Below are 16,099 nucleotides of genomic sequence, written 5' to 3' on the forward strand. Positions count from 1 at the left end.
GTCACCGAAATTACTGTGGAACTAAAAACTGACAGACGTCTTTGAAATTGGTTTTGTTGGCTCACTTACGTTGTCAGCCAAAGTGTCACCCACAAGACTTTCAGGTTGAGTTAAGCCTGTAGCTAACGTTTTAAAATGTGCAAAGCTGTTTGGATAAACTCCAAAAATGGGTGGGGAATTGGTCTAGATCTTGGTTGTACTTGGAGGCTTGTGAATCCTGGGATTGTGTTTGTGTGTGTGTGTATATACGTATATATACACCCTTTTGTCTCTCTTTATGTCCCATTTCATTTGGCAGTAGTGTACCCTTGCAGTATTTTCAGTGTGGCTAGGAAAGGCTGTCTCACTTTAGCACGCAAAATTGCCATTTCAGATTTGGACTGATCAGATGTTAGAGAGAATTATCAGAAAGCTTCTGAATGCTTCTGGGTCCATGCTACACTTTTAGACTGTCACTTCCCTGCATGAGTGGCTGTGGTAGGTTGACCTTGGCTGTCCAGCATTCCTCCTCCATCAACAGGATGGGGAGAAAATACGACAAAGGGTTTGTGGGTTGAGATAAGGACAGGGGAGATCGTGCAGCAAATACAGTCACGGGCAAAACAGACTCAATCTTAAAAAGAACTTCCCCTCACCCCTCCCTTCTTCCCAGGCTCAACCTCACTCCCAGTTCTTTTACCTCCTCCCCCTTGAGCAGCACAGGGGGGTGGGGAATGGCGGATGTGGTCAGTTGATAACACTTCATCTCAGCCGCTCCTTCCTTCTCTCACACTTCCCCTGTTCCAGTGTGGGGTCCCACCCACAGGAACAGTCCTTCATGAACTTCTCCAACATGGGTTCTTCCTACGGGCTGCAGTTCAAAAACTGCTCCAGCGTGGGTCACTTCTACAGAGTGCAGTCCTTCAGGAACGGACTGCTCCAGTGTGAGTCCCCCACAGGCTTACAGCATCTGCCAGAAAACCTGCTCCAGTATGGGCTTCTTAACACACATCACAGCTCCTGCCAGGAGCCTGCTCCAGTGTGGGCTTTCCATGGCTTACAGCTTCATTCAGGGCACATACATCTGCTTTGGTGTGGGGCCCTTCATAAACTGCAGGGCGGATATCTGCTCCGCCATGGACCTCCATGGGCTGTGTGGGGACAGCCTGTATCAGCATGGGTTGCAGAAGAATCTGTGCTCTGATACCTGGAGCACCTCCTCCTCCTCTTTCACTGACTTCGGTGTCTGCAGGTCTGTTTCTCTCCCATTTTTCTCATTCTCTCTCACAGCTGCTACACAGTTGGGTTTTTTTACCCTTTCTTAAATCACAGAGGCACTACCAGTATCGCTGATGGGCTCAGCTTTGGCCAGCAGTGGGTCCTTTTTGGAGCTGGCTGGAACTGGCTTTGTCCAACATGGGGGCAGCTTCACACAGAAGCCACCCCTGAAGCCCCCTGCTACTAAAATCTTGCCATGTAAACCAAGTGCAGTGGAGGTGCTGCTAATGTAACACTGAGAAAGGCAGGGGCAAAAAGGAAGCTTCTGATATTAGACTTAATGAGATCCCCAGTGCTGTGTGATACTTGGTAAAGAGAGGGTGATTGTAGAGGCCAGTCTTGTCTTTTGTTTGTGAGTGCTCAGTGCCACAGCATGCTGGTTTTTTAGGTTTTGATGTTACTAGGCCACAAGTAATAATGAAGTAATAACAAAGCTTTACAGCTAAGGGGAGATTGGCAGACCCCTAACTGCTAGATTTGACTTAATTGATTTGACGGTGCTCTTTCAGAAAGCTTGTCAACTGCTTGATGACTATCCAGACTAGCTGTGTGGCGATTGTGGTGCCTTTTGGTGCTAGGGTGATGCCAGATGAATTAGAAGCTCCTGTTTCCTCTCAGTCTGAATTCTGACTGTGATAACTGTCTTGGAGCAGAATTAAGACTTGTCCAAAGCATTTCTTGGTTAGCTTGGATGGAAGAGCAGAAGATAGATAAATGTCACAGGAATGACATGTGCCTGAACATTACTATTTAGTTGTCAAGCAGAGGTACGTATGCTGTGAGGAAGCAGGATTTTTAAGGTTATAAGTAGGGGAAAAAAGTAAACCCAAGCGTGGATGCATCTTGACTAGCGTAGTTGATGCGACGATAACTCTGGTCAAGTTTGGGCCTGTTAGAGAATCTAGTTCAGTTGTAAAACGTAGACTGGGAAGAGACTTGCAAGAACGCCAGTAGGCAGAAACTCCTGTTCTCACACTTGTGTTTTGCTGCCAAGAGTAGGATGGGCCTGTTTGCATTGTTGAAGAAGGATATATTGATAATGATTAAGCAGCATAGAAGAACTTAAGCTGATACTTGGTTTAAAGGAGTCCATTTGACCCGTTATTGTAAATGTGGTGTGGTGAGGATTTCTAGGTGTATGTCCAATTATGCTAAGACTCTAATCAAGGCAAAACCATATAAATCTCAGCATTTGCTAAGCTGGTAGCCTACAGGCTTTCACCATATCAAAAAGCAGTTTCTGCTGCATTACATTTTGGAAAGCATGCAGTTCTTTAAATCCTAATCAGAACAAGATAAACATATGTGGGAACTTTTAGGATGCATGAAGGCCTCTAAATTAAATGCATCAGTAACTGAGGTTTTTCTGTGCTTATGGCATATAAATTCAATGGGTACCAGTAGTGCCAACTTTGTTCATACCATCTTTTCAAGGTACCTTGCCTTCATCTGAGTGGCAGGGGAGGGCAGCTGGTCCTCCAGTGTTTTGCCTTCATGTTGAGACAGCAGCAGTGTGGCATTTATTTGTTTAATAACAAGCCAGGTGATGAGGAAACCTTTGTGCTTAGTGCTCAATTAAGGTAACAGAATAGAGGAGTAGAGGTTGGCTTAGGGAGGTGCTCAGTGTTGCTGTGGTTGAGCTGAAATTCACACTTCTGCCAGGGTTTCTACCTTGTAAAAGTTGAAGAATGAAAGCAAGTTTAGTAGCCATGTGCATTGTGAGAAGCAGCAACTAAAAAGCAGGATCCTTCTGTGTAGAAGAGGCAGCCTTTCTCAGGTAGCTTTGGAATATGTGCATTGTTTCTTTCCATCCCTCCCTTACCCTATTCTTTGCGTTGATTTTGAAAATGGGGAACAATCAGTACCGTCAGTGTTAGATATTTTGTGCTTTCAAAAATAACTTTAGGGGAGGAGGTTCCTACCTTTCGAAACCTCGCATTTTTAAGCAAATAAGGTAGATTTTTCTGTTTGGGTTTTTTTAATCACTTTTTCTGAGCTTGAAATGGAACCAGGCATCTAGCTTTTGGGAAGGAATCTTAAAAGGATTTTGGTTTTAAAACATCCTGCTGATTTAAGTTAAAGGACACGAAGTTGTTAAAGGACATAAAGGAAGGAAGAGTGTGGTTTCTGTTTTTTTTTCTGTATTTTTTTCACATGCTCACTGCCACCTATACCTTTGTTTTACTTGGAAAATTTATATCTGTATCTGGACTGTTGAATATGCATTCTTATGCAGACCAAAGTAAGAATGCTTAGTAGGCACTTCATTTCATTTGACAAATCACAATGTTTGTAGTGCCTAAAGGTGGGCTTAGGGAGGCAGGTCAGGAAGTTTGGGCTAAAGTGATGTTGCATTACTTCAATTGACTGCTAGTTAGAGTCTAGGTGGTATAGAAAAGTTTTGCCGCTTAACTCTATGCAGATACTTTATTTTGATATAAGAAAAATAAGTTCCTGTTCTGTAAAGTGGGCATCTGGGTAAAGGAAGATAAAACCAATTAGCGCTTGTACTGATGATGAGGCTTGTGAAGTCAGTACAATGGTTATTAGACATCAGAACAGACACATGACATAGTAACAGCCCTCCAAGGTCACAGAAAATGCGGTTTTGCTTGTTCCTGTTTGACATGAGGTGTTTGCAACAGAACTTAAGTTGCACTGAAAAACAGCTTCTATGCAGGGTCTATTCAAGCAATTGTATGGATTTAAGAGCACTGATTTAAAATCAACCCTTGCATTGCACTTAAGCACCACTTTAGCTACTATTGAGACACAACAAGGGTGTGTACAGGGGTAACTTAATGTTCCTTTTACTCTTCTTTAATCGTGACCTTACCTTGCTTTTGCATTCATTGTGCAAGTTACCCTGGTATGCTGGACACGTGGTTCCATAGAAACAAAACAAGACTGTGGGCTTGAAGCTGACTGTAAGATTGAAGTATTTCAGTGAAATCAGGGTCACAAAGCATGTGCCTTGATTTTGTGATACTGTATGTTAGCTGTAGAAGATTTGTAGGAAGTAAATACTGCTTTCTCTGCTATGGTGCAGGTTAATGTCTTGGTTTAGTGACTCAGTGTTACCAAATCTCTTGATGGTATCTCAGCTTTATGATATTTAATGCTTTTTCTGCTTCTTATTAAACCCCAGGTTTTGGAATTGTGTTCATGCTAAAGCAAAACAGAAATTTTCAGTTACGGGAAAAAAGCTTGAAAAAAACCTTAGGCATCAGTTAAAAAGCTCAAAACTTTGAAGAGAAACAGATCTTTCCCAGAGAATAAATGAAACTCTTTATTCTTAAGCAAAGCATGTAACTTGCTGAAGACCAGATGCTTGTTTTTTCATACACAGGTTGGCAGCTGTTGCAAGTACTTAGATTCGGTTTTTATTCCTGACTGATTTATAATTGCAGCCAAATAACATGAAGCTAATTTTGTTATATTTTGGGTTTGTTTTTTTTTTTTTTCCCCTCCTCTAGGGTCTAGTTTCAAATTTAACTCTTGATCAAGATGTACTTGTTGAATGGGAAATGTATCCTCTAGACATAGATGGAGCAGTGAACAATGACATTAATGGCCACCTTGATCCACCAAAGAGGCCTGTTGGCAATCTACTGAGTTATGAAGCACCTGCTTTTTATGCTGGTAGACTTTCAATTCCTGGAGGGATTCCAGACTTGCCTCAAGATACCTATGTCAAGTTTCCTGGCTGGACGAAGGTATGACTTTCTGCTGTAAAAGCTTCAAGTCCACTTGGAAAGCTACTGAAACTTCTATGCACAATCAAAGTCCACCTCTCTTGGATGGGTAGAAGTTGGTTATAGTAGTGCGGTGTCTCAAATACATTTAAACAACTAGGAAATGGATTCCTTGCTTTAAGTAAATCTGGAGATAAACCATTAAAAGAAGGGAAACGCATATTCAAAAGATACTTGGGATTGGTCTAGAAAGTGGAGCATCACAAAAAAAAGTTTTTCAACAGTGAGAAAGATGAACTGTCAGGCTATTTAGAAATGCTGCATTTAGGTGGTTTTTTTTTTGTCTTGATGTGGAGCAGAAACAGCTTTTTGGAGGGAGGGAGTGATAACATGCCTTGAAATAAAACGTTTTTTTTATTCTGGAGAAAGTGCTTACTTTTGTATATAAAACTTTTCTGGTTATATTGATTGAAAGTAACTGAGAACATATTTGGGGTGCTGTGTGAGGAGCTATGGATCCTGTTACAAAGCATAGAGTGTGTTGGACACAACTGCTGGTGTTGTGCCTGTAGATATGGATCCAATGCATGGAAGAGATTACTCCTTGTCTTCTGGAGGTTACGTGTAACTAGACTGAATGGATCCGAGAGCACTGCCATGAGAAGCTTGTGGGCAGATCTATCTTAATGGTAACTTCTCACAGGGATGGAGCATAGCTAGAGCAGCAAAGGGTGTGTTTTCAGTGACATGTTTGAAACAGCCAGCATGCAGGATGGGTAAGGACCAGGTCGGCTAGCTGGTGGGTGGCACAGAGAGCAGAAGTGCCACTCCTCTTAAGGGCCTAAGCATTTAAGTCCAGGCTCCAGGGAAGTGCCTGTGATATTGTTAGGTAGCAAAATTATCCCTTTCTGAAACAATTCACTGCTATTAAAACAGAGTAGCAGAAGGAATTGCTGGTGATCTGTCTACAGTATTTTAGTGGTTAAAGTGCTTCCCAATATGCAGAAGACTGATTTGTTGCAGGCATTTAATGTTGCTGGCACTGAACTTGGATGAGGAAGTCTGACTTAGTCCCTGTTCCTATATATGTGCATGTCTTACAGTCACTGAAAAAAATTCAAAAATAGCTCTTTGCATAGTAACTGGAGTCTGAGACTTTTGCCGTAAATTCTGTGACTCAATGAATCCTAAGTCTTCAGGAAGCAAGATGACCATGCCTGTCTGTTGGCAAACTCATCTTTGAAATGGCAAAGGAGTCCAGGAATTCTTACATATTGGTGGAAATCTTTTCCTCTTATCTGTAGAAACCTTTGTTTTACATAGTTTATATACCTTCTAAAGCAGTCAAGGTGAAGAGTTCCCATATGACCTGTAAGGAGGGCTATTGAGTTGATCCTTCAAGCTTTATATGGATTGGACCAAAGTTTTAAATAAGATACCCAGGAGTAGTAAGATTGAGGTGATACTGAGTGTAGAAACTGAGACTACCAGATAACTTTACTGATGAGCAAATGCCTTTAAGGCAGAGAACCTTAAGGGTCTAAATTCTACTCAGGTCCCACTGTATCTGGGCCTTAATTCCTTGAGTGGCACTGTATAAATTGTTGATGCCAGGGTATGGAGAGGGACACTCACCTATTTGAGTAGTTGGGAAACCATGGAAACAACATGAATCAAGAAAACATACAGTTCTAATGATGCTCCTGCCTTTGCATATTAAGACAAGGAATATGGCATGCTGGACAGCCTGGAAGGGTGTAGCCTTAACAGTCATGATCTATGTTGTAGATTGCTTGCTTGCCTTCAGCAGTTTTTAAACCCTTCACTATTAATAAAATTTCTTCCACCCTCACTTGAGCAAGCACGATGCCCTTAAGCGTACATGCGTCTGAGTGTATGGTTAGATTTATTGGACTTTTTTTTTTCTTCAACAGAAAAGAGGATTTGTAGTCAGAACTGTTCTTGATTTCTGTGGAATCGTGTGTTATAGTTGCTGACTCTGCTAAAGGAAATCTTGTTACTGAAGATAGAGATTCCCCCCCTCCTTTATTTTGTCTAGGACACATTTATTGGTAGTGTGTATAGTGGCATGATTGGCTGGTTTAGGCAGACTCAAATTCCTGAGTGTGCAGTCTTTAGGAACTGCAATGTTAATAAGGACAATTTGGAATTGAGAAATGAAATTCATAGCTTTACTGGAAAATGAGTTACAACCAGTGACTGATTAAGATCACAGACTCTGATCATAGATGCTGCATTAGAACTCTAATGCAGTTGATTCCTACAGTAAACTCATACTTCCCACAGGGTTACAGTCACTGTCTGTAGTAGGTAGGCTACTGTCTAGCGGGTACACTCGCTAATTTCATCTTTTGTGCGGGGAGGCTGCATTAATGCCATGTTTTCTTCTAAAACTACTACAGAAACAAAGTAGTGAGCTTGAATAAATAGCTGTTCTCTTGCCTTTTAATACAGGGAGAACAAGCCACAAAGCAAGATAAACTTGATTTAAAAAAAAAGTTTGAGGTCAAGGTTTATTAACACATTGGCAGAACTCTGCAAGATAGGATCTTATACCACGGAAGTGGATACGGAGCTGAAGTAACTCACCTGCATTTGCAAATGTACCAACTCCTTATAAAATTTCTCCTGCGAGTATCATGAAATTTGTTTTCATAAATACTTGAAAAAGAAAACACAAGAAAAATACCTCCAAAGCAGCTTGAACAGTAATACTCACTATATTACAATTGTGCTTCTGTAAATTCTTTAAAAGTATTATTCTGATTTCAGCTATCCCAGACAATTTTAGAAATCACTGAGTGCAGTAAATATCCTTACTTGCCACTGCTTCAGACTATTTTATTGATTTTATCAACGTACCTTGATACCATGAGTTAATTTTTTCTTTATGTTCTGATTGCCAAAGGCCAAAGCAAAAGGGAAAACACAGATGCAGTTATCGGTTCCCATCACTTTTCTTGTCCACTGACCTTGTCTGTCATGTGGTGAAAGGACACTTAGAGGAGTAAAAGCAAGTTGTCCAAATCAGCTGTGTCCTTCCTTCTGTCTTGCTTAATGAACCAAGATTCAGCGGAGCTCAGTAGGAGTCCATTTACAGTTTTGCTAAGTGTTCTGCAACTCACCAGTTTATAGACTTTTGGAAGAATCTGCATTTTCACTTCAATGTGCCTATTTTGTGGTGTATAAATGACTGTTTTGAATCTTTTTTCTTTTTTCCCCTTGCACAACTTTGTTTTATCTTTTGAACTTAAGGTATTTATAATGTTAGAACAGTATTCTGAACTAGGGGTCTGGACACCTCCACTATAAAAAGTAATTTAAAGAGTTTGTATGCCAAGTTAACCATAATTTCATTGCACTTAAATTAGTGCTAGCAGACCCACAAAGATTTTAATGGTTATGGTAACTACAACAAAATACAGTACTCTCTTGCAGTGTGATTTCACAAGCGCTTTTTATGGGCAAGCTATTACAAGTGTAATAGGCATCTGAATTCTGTGTGTCTAGACAAGCTGTACCTTTTTCATTAAATCATGCAACAGGAAGGGACTACCAAGGTAGTGTAGTCTTGCACTTGGACAGAGAGACACAAAAGAATTAGGATCTGCTTTTTTTCTGAGTTCTCTCTCCTTTTCACAACCAGCTTCAAGCAAATACAATTTTTAGGTTTGCTTTGGCCTTAAACTTGGTGCAAAATTCGGTGGAAGGAACCTGCAGTTCTGTTTTCCTAAGTATTGTCGTATTTGAAATTACTGCAGTATTTGTCCACTTTTTAAATATTAATGATGGCTTTAACTCATCAGGGAATTTAGATGCTTTTGTCATTAGCATTTTCTTGAACAGATTTTCTTCATTCCTTGTATTCTATCAAACTGAAAGATGGAGGAAACTCAGTTACTATGTGAAGACAGTTATGCTTAAAGCTATTTTGTCATTTCACCTCTGTCAAATCATTAAAATGTTATTGTTTTTTCTTTCTCTTAACAGGGGCAAGTTTGGATCAATGGCTTTAATCTTGGTCGCTACTGGCCAGCACGTGGCCCTCAGTTGACCCTTTTTGTTCCAAGGAATATACTTGTTTCATCGGAGCCAAACAATGTAACAGTGTTGGAGCTGGAGCATTCTCCTTGCAGTACCCAGGAGTGTGAGATAGAATTTTTAGACAAACCTAATATCAATGCAACCACACAGTACAAAAATTATGCCCCTCAACCCTTTGTTAGAGACATATGGCTGAGCCATCTATAATGATTTGAGTATTTCCTTATTTTCCCCTTACCTTCCCTTTCCCTCAAACCATGCTTCTCTTTTTTCTTTTTAAAGACTCAGTGTTAATCAGTAAGTTGTTTAGCTGAGGCAACTTTTGAAATTCTTCAAACACCTTTTTTTTTTAATCTACCAGAGTTAAATACTGAAATTCTCTTTAAAGAACAGAAGTTATAGTTTTAGAATTTGTTTGGACTGTGAAATTGAACTCAACTGGAAGATAATGTTTGCATCAATCTGGCAAAAATGTAGTCCTTGTAGGCTGCTTACAGTACAGGAACCCTCTTACACTTTCCTCTTTTACCGTGTTTTGCAACTGAAGAGGAGCCTACGAAAGGCGTGCGCAGTTCCACTAGCTTGCTGGTTTTGCTGATGCGAACTCATAGGTCAGAGCTGCCAATAGACTAGACACTTTCAGCTGATTCTATCACCTGGTTAGTATCTATCATTTTAGTCTGAGTGGACTTGCTGTCAATGTTGAGAAAGCCTCCTTTTTTTTTTTTTTCACCTCCTTGCAAGTGACCTTGGAAAAATTTCAATTGGTTTCTTATGGGAGCAGTGAGAACAGCTGTGGAAGAGAGCACTCAAATGCAAGCTGGTCAAACCCAGCAGTAACATGGAGAGGAACCTTGTGTCTCCATCTGTTCCCTCTTGGAAAGCCAATTTACTGCTCCCTTTCTGTTGTCTCTGAAAACTAAGTAAATTGATAACTACAGGGACATACGTAAAATTTAGGCTGTTTTGGTTAGACCATAGCCTCTGATGAACCAGTCTGCGGAATGTAGTCTTAAAATGACCTATTTTTCCTTTAATGGATCCTTTTTCTTTTTTTTTTTTTTTTCCCTTTTTTCTAATGGACCTGGAGTACCTGTTTTTCATAGGCAAGCACTTTGGAAGCCGAAGGAGTTAAGTTAAAGAATTTGAATTATCTTTTAGTCATTAATTCACATTTTCTGTTTTGTTCTAGTAAACTGATGATCTCTGTAAGTGCCTGATATTTACAAAGATGCACAATGTCTGTCAGTAAAGCTGACTTTCTACAAGACAGAATCTTCTTTTTTTGTTCTTATGGTTTTGATGTCAATCATGCAAACTCCTTAGTGAGATTTAAACAACAGAAGATTAAGATGATGGAATCAAGTATTTTCATAATCTATGGTTCTTTGATATTTTTTTTTTTGTCTAACATAATTAGAATGGTTCTTTAAAGGTGAAATCCTTCCTCTGTGTGTCTGAGAAGGAAAAAGGGGAGGAGGAAGAGTTATGAGCAGTTACAGTATTAAGGGAGAAATGAGGTTGTAAAGTCTCTATGGACACGGAGTTATTCTTGCTGATGTCTCATTTGTTTTCTGTGTTAAAGATGTGTGCAAAGTAAAGCAAAACAAAGTAGCTGTAGTGGACCCTGAAGGTGCCACTTTTCTGAGATGGCCAATGCAAAAACCTGACTTCTCAGCTGATGAAGACTGATACTGTCACTGGAGGAGTGAATGAAAAGGAGCACCCCTAATCTGAGTGGTGTATCTACATCTCTGCTATGCATTTGACGTGTTTCATGGGCTTTCAAAAGAGACACATGCCATTTAGCTGAGCTAGAGAGCTTCTACTCTTAAATTCTCACCTCAAATGCAAAATCTAATGGCTGGGGGCTGTGTGTTCAGTACCAGATAAAGTTCATTCTTGGAATAGTGGTCTGCTCTGACACTAGATTTTTTTTACTTGGCACCATCCCTGGAACATGCTCTGCAAGCAGTTTATTGTGAAGTATTGATAACCTCAGAGCCTTGAAAGTAAGGAATGGAACAAAATTAGTTTCATACCGGTTGTGGGTTTTGTGGCTTGAAGTGTGCAGAGTGACAATACTATTTAGGTATTATTCCTACAGCAGTTCAGTCCTTTAACAGCCAGGAGTATTTTTATTTTTCTGGCAGTTAGTGCTGTGAGGGGAGTAGAACTCCTGGCTCTCATTCTATCTTCATTTTGTTTTACATTGTACTTGTGAAAATGTAGTGTAATCCATGAAACTACTTTTTTGCCATAACTCTGTGTAATATTACAAGCAGGAAGGCTTTGCATCAAGGATTATAAACAAGCATCTGGTTATATGCAAGTATAACAAGAACAACATGCAATAAACATGCTTAAAAGTTTTACAAGTAGAGGTCTAGATAGCTTCCTTGATGCACCTGCCTATTTACGGCTTTCAGTGAAGTGATCTCTTGTTTACAGAAAGGAACTGAAAGTTCAGGCCTTGATGCCTAATCCTGGTCTACCTACATGAAAACACCGCTAGAGTTTGCCAAATAGTGCATTATGCATTTAAGTATACAGAACGGAGCTCTCTGTGACAAGGGGCCTTCAGAGTACAGCACTACCAGGAAGAGCCTGTTGCCACTTGCTGCTGCTTTACCCAAGAATGTGTCTGTAGGTGCTGTAGCAGCATGTTATGCCCTGCCCATGTTGGACACTGTGTCACTGTGCCCACACCACTGCTGCTACTACATGGCTGGGACTTATCCTAGATTTACTAGCCTTGGCATGCAGCATTGCTGGGACTGAGTATGTGATACAAAACAGGGCAGCATGGTACTTGCTCCTTTGCCGTCTGGAGCAGCTCAGTTGTTTTAACCTATCCTCAAATGTAGTTCTGTCAGCCGTGTCTAGGGGTGGAAGTGAAATCAGAATGAAACCTTCTGACTGAGGGCAAATGCATAGGAGAAAAGGGATTGTGAGGAGTTATATGGCTCACCCTGCCCCAGTGGTCAAGGCACTGGTGGGTCTAGTTTCAATTTGTTTTTGAAGGGCATAGTGTGAAAAAATTGTCAGACCCCTGGCTAGTATCTGTGATGTAGTTGTGTGAGCTGTTCCAGATGCTGAAGCTCAGTGGGATGGTCTTCTGTCTGGTGGAGCCAGCTGCCTACTGAAGGCATGGCAAGGAGGAATGTTCCCACTACTAAAATGGTGGCTTCTCAAATCCTCCCTGCTCCCTATTCTTGGGAATTTGCAAGTGCTTTGGTGACACAGCTGAATAACAGGCGCAGCGTTCTGTGATGTCAACGGACCAGTGCAAACCTGGTATTTAGTCAGAATCAGTCTGTAAGAAGCGGAGATTTTACACTGGTCCTATCTGGAAGGTAGGTGTGGTCTTTGCAACTCTGTAAAGTCTGTAGCTGTAGGGGCTGAGCATAGCATGGATATTTTTTCCAGCCTTGGAGTGGGGTTTGTAAGCTTAGACTGTAATCTTGCCCACTCATGAACAAAGGCCTTTAAATGGGATTACTTGGGATGAATGAGCAAGTAGGTGAACATGAACTGGTGAATAGTGTTCACTATATAGTTTAATTCTCTTTCTTAATCTATGTGTGAGACTACTCTTTCCCTTATATTCATAATATAACTATCTTCCTAAGTGTTGATCAAAATTTCATAGTCCCTGAATCACAGGGTTGAGACTTGACCTTGTCCATACCCCTTTAGACTCACTGTGGCCTTTGTAATTCTCCTGTGCAGGCAGCTGTCCCTGTCTCCCTGTTCTCCCAGCTCTTTGAAGGCTTCACAGTGCCTGTGGTTTTCTTTTGCAGTGTTTTGATGAAATACTCATTTCTTTGCACAGTTTGAATGTTTACAGGAGTCTGACTCTAGAAATAATCTTCCTGATGGGACAGCAAATGCTATCCATCTGACAAATATGTCTGGTGTTCAGAAATGGCAATTACAGAAGAAGAATCCTGTGTTTAATAGTGTGCTCTGAAGGAGGTGATACTATATTGTCCAGGTTGAGAACACAACCTGTTAAAGCCCTAAGTTTGGACTGCAACGGAAAGGAATCTGCTTTCTTTGGATGGACTTGGTCACTTTGATATAATCGGATGGCTGACTAGACTATTGCAGTCCCCTTTTAGTCTCATTTTGGATATATGAAAATCACTGGGGTCAACAGCATCTGTGTGGTGTGTGTGTAAAATGGATATTCTGACTTTTCCTGGGACGCTTTTCCTGGAAATCCATCTGTATTTGAGCAAATAGCTTGCAGTGCTGACAGATCCTAACCTGAGCCTCTGACAGCAGCTTGGTTATTTACTGGCCACTGTTGTCTCTGTACCAGCAGGAAACTACTTGAGAATGTTTTTCAGTTACATGGCTTTGCAATCACTCATCTTCCCTTTTTTGCTTGCAAATGCTCTAACATAACTTCCTAAAGGAACTGCTGATTGATGCGCAGTCCTCACATTTTCTTTTTAATCTGTTCTTACATGTATCTTTTCCAGACTGCAAACACTCTTTAACAGATAATAAAAGATGAAAGGTTTGTGAGAGATCATCCAGCCCTATGCTTCTCTACTCTAAGCCAAGGTCATCAGTGTCTAAATTATTCCCAATGTGTTTAACCTATTTGTTAAAATTTCTTGTAATGGGGACTCCAGTATTCCCTAGGCAAGCTATTGTAGTGGTTTACTATTAGGAAACTTGTCAATGGCTAACTGAAGTCTTCATTGTTGTATGCAAGCCAGTTATCTCTTCTGCTGTCCATAGCTGAAATGAAGTAAGTCGTTGTGCTCTGAGACTGTTTTGTGCCCTCTCTGTTATCTTCTTACCTGCTTGATGGACTGGATTTACAGAAATTCTAGGAGGTACAGAGCAACATAGAGGAGACTCAGCAAGGATGTGAAGGGGTGACTAGGTCCTGAATGACCTGGTCCAGGTGCTGCAGCAGCTTTTTTGGAAATGAATGACTGAGTTGCAAGAAAGCTGTCTTGCAGGCCCCGACTTAAAAGCATGGTAGCCAACGTTGAGGTCCTGGCTGGAAGATCTTATGATAAAAGGAACTAGAAGCTACAGAAGAATGGAGTCTACTTTAATGGTTCTCCTTCAATGAGAAGACAAAACCGGGCAGGAAGAGATGATCTTGGAACTTGATGCAAAGGGCTGAACAGAAAAATGTGGAAAAAGATGTCACAGGGATCTTTATCATGCTTTTGCTGAATAAAATGTGTGTATTTTAAAATCCCTTTTCAGAAGATTCTGTTTGCTTTGACTGAGAGATGTCAGAAGAAAACCTTCAACAGAAGGCTATTGAAGAAAACTTAGAGCTTCTATGAATCCTTTTTAATTTTAACTGCAAATTAAAGTTAGTGTTTTAGTGTTAGCCAAATTTTGGACTCCTCTTAATGCCTTTTATTGGGGAAAAAAGGGACACCCCCACCCCAAAATTAGGCTTTTTCACCCATCCTAGGAAATAAAGAGAACTTGGAGTGAAGGTGTCAGTAATTCAGATGCAGCAGTAGAAGCTAGCTATGTTGAAATTGTTCAAAAGGCCTTTAAAAAAAAAAAAAAATTGAAAAAAATAGTCTGCAAAGATACCAGAATAAGATTACAGTAGTAGCATATTTGTGTGAAGCTTGTTTCTCGTGTTCCTGTAGGTACAGTACAAAGTGCTGAAACAGAGGATGTTTAAGCACTATGGAGATGCAAGCAAACAAGAATATTCAGTGTTACAAAACATGATCTGGGTAAGAAGCCTGGTGAAGACAGAGAGGGAAACATAATAATGTGTCAGGTAAATAGTGGGGTTTTGGTGTTTTGTTTTTTTTTTTTTTTCAAACCCAAATAGGTTGACAGTAGCGAGGGGAAAGAAAATCATTTCCCTTTTGGTGCCTCCAGTCGCCACCAACCAGCTACAAGCTGTGGCCTTGCATCTCACTGAACAAAGGTGAATGATGCTGAGTTCTGTAGTTTTCAGATTTTCGTAGCTACAAGTTGAAAATTTTACATGAAAGGAGGTGAACTGGAGTGAAGATTCAGCTCCCCTGTCTGGATGTGCAGAGTGGGGAAAATTTATCTAAATCCTAACAAAAATCCACCTAATTGCAAGGTTATGAATACCTGTAGCTCTGCTGGTATTTGCTCCCCAACTGCTTATCACCATCTTAGTCTTCCATTTTATCCTTGCAATTCAAGGTAGAAAACAAGCATTTTCTAACAGTCCTTGATATGCATCACGTCTTTTCAGTTGTTCACAAAATGATAAGGCTAGATGATGCCTGGCTTGGTTTCACTACGGTTTCTGGTGAGCAAGTACCTTCTTCAGAAATACAACCGTGCTGTACTTGTTCTGCAAGATGGATGAAAGACCATTCAAGGATTCCCACTGTTTCTTCTCCCCCTGTAATGAGTTTGTCAAGGGTCTGTCCTGTTGGCACAGCACACAAGAATTCTTTTGTCTGAGGGCTTCAAAATGAGCTCAGCTCATATTATTTGTCTTTGTTTTCTTTTTCTCATTTAATGAAAGTATATTTTTTCATATAGGAATAACGGTACTGTGTTTGACTGAGGTCCGTCTAACCCTGTATCTTCTTTTGAAGGTGAGCTTATCTGATCTATTTCTGAGTTTCAGCACCTGAAACTTTCAGGTGAAGACTTTTTTTCTTACAAAGTTGAGCTGGAATTTCAGTGCTTTTAAACTCTTTTCAGTAGAAGAGACTCAGCTTTGAGTGCTGATTCAACTGCTCACTGCTTGCTTGCCATGACTCGGTTTGCAAAAAGAACAACTCCAAACTCTAAATCTCACACTCTGCAAGGCAAACCGGTGTACAGCAACTGAGATTATTTAAAAGCATCAGCTCTCTTTCAACCACCTTGGTCTGTACTCCATAGTGTATTTTGATTTTGGGTGTTACTCACTTATTGTCAGTCTGTATGCCTTTTGGTGCAAAAATGTGATACAGGTTTGACTTGGAAAGAATGTTCCTTTTCTTATGAAGTACTTAATTTTTTCCTGCTACCTTTTTTAGTGTCTTCATGCAAATTGGTGAAACCCCCTGCTGATTACAAATGTCAAAACATGAAGTAAATCGGACAAG

The 16,099-nt window shown here is 40.4% G+C and overlaps 1 protein-coding gene across 1 annotated transcript in view; it reads left to right on the plus strand.

Annotated features, from left to right (window-relative positions):
• Positions 1–9,240, plus strand: part of GLB1 (galactosidase beta 1) — a 39,627-nt gene extending 30,387 nt beyond the window's left edge. Inside the window, exons 15-16 of the mRNA XM_086468536.1 lie at positions 4,734–4,973; positions 8,964–9,240. Of these exons, the coding sequence (XP_086324662.1) occupies positions 4,734–4,973; positions 8,964–9,224 (501 nt within the window). The 3' untranslated portion in view covers positions 9,225–9,240. The remainder of the gene's footprint in view (positions 1–4,733; positions 4,974–8,963) is intronic.
• Positions 9,241–16,099: the final 6,859 nt, after the last annotated feature.

Source organism: Leptosomus discolor, chromosome 7 (assembly GCF_034619465.1).
Source record: "Leptosomus discolor isolate bLepDis1 chromosome 7, bLepDis1.hap2, whole genome shotgun sequence".
Lineage (NCBI taxonomy): Eukaryota > Metazoa > Chordata > Aves > Leptosomiformes > Leptosomidae > Leptosomus > Leptosomus discolor.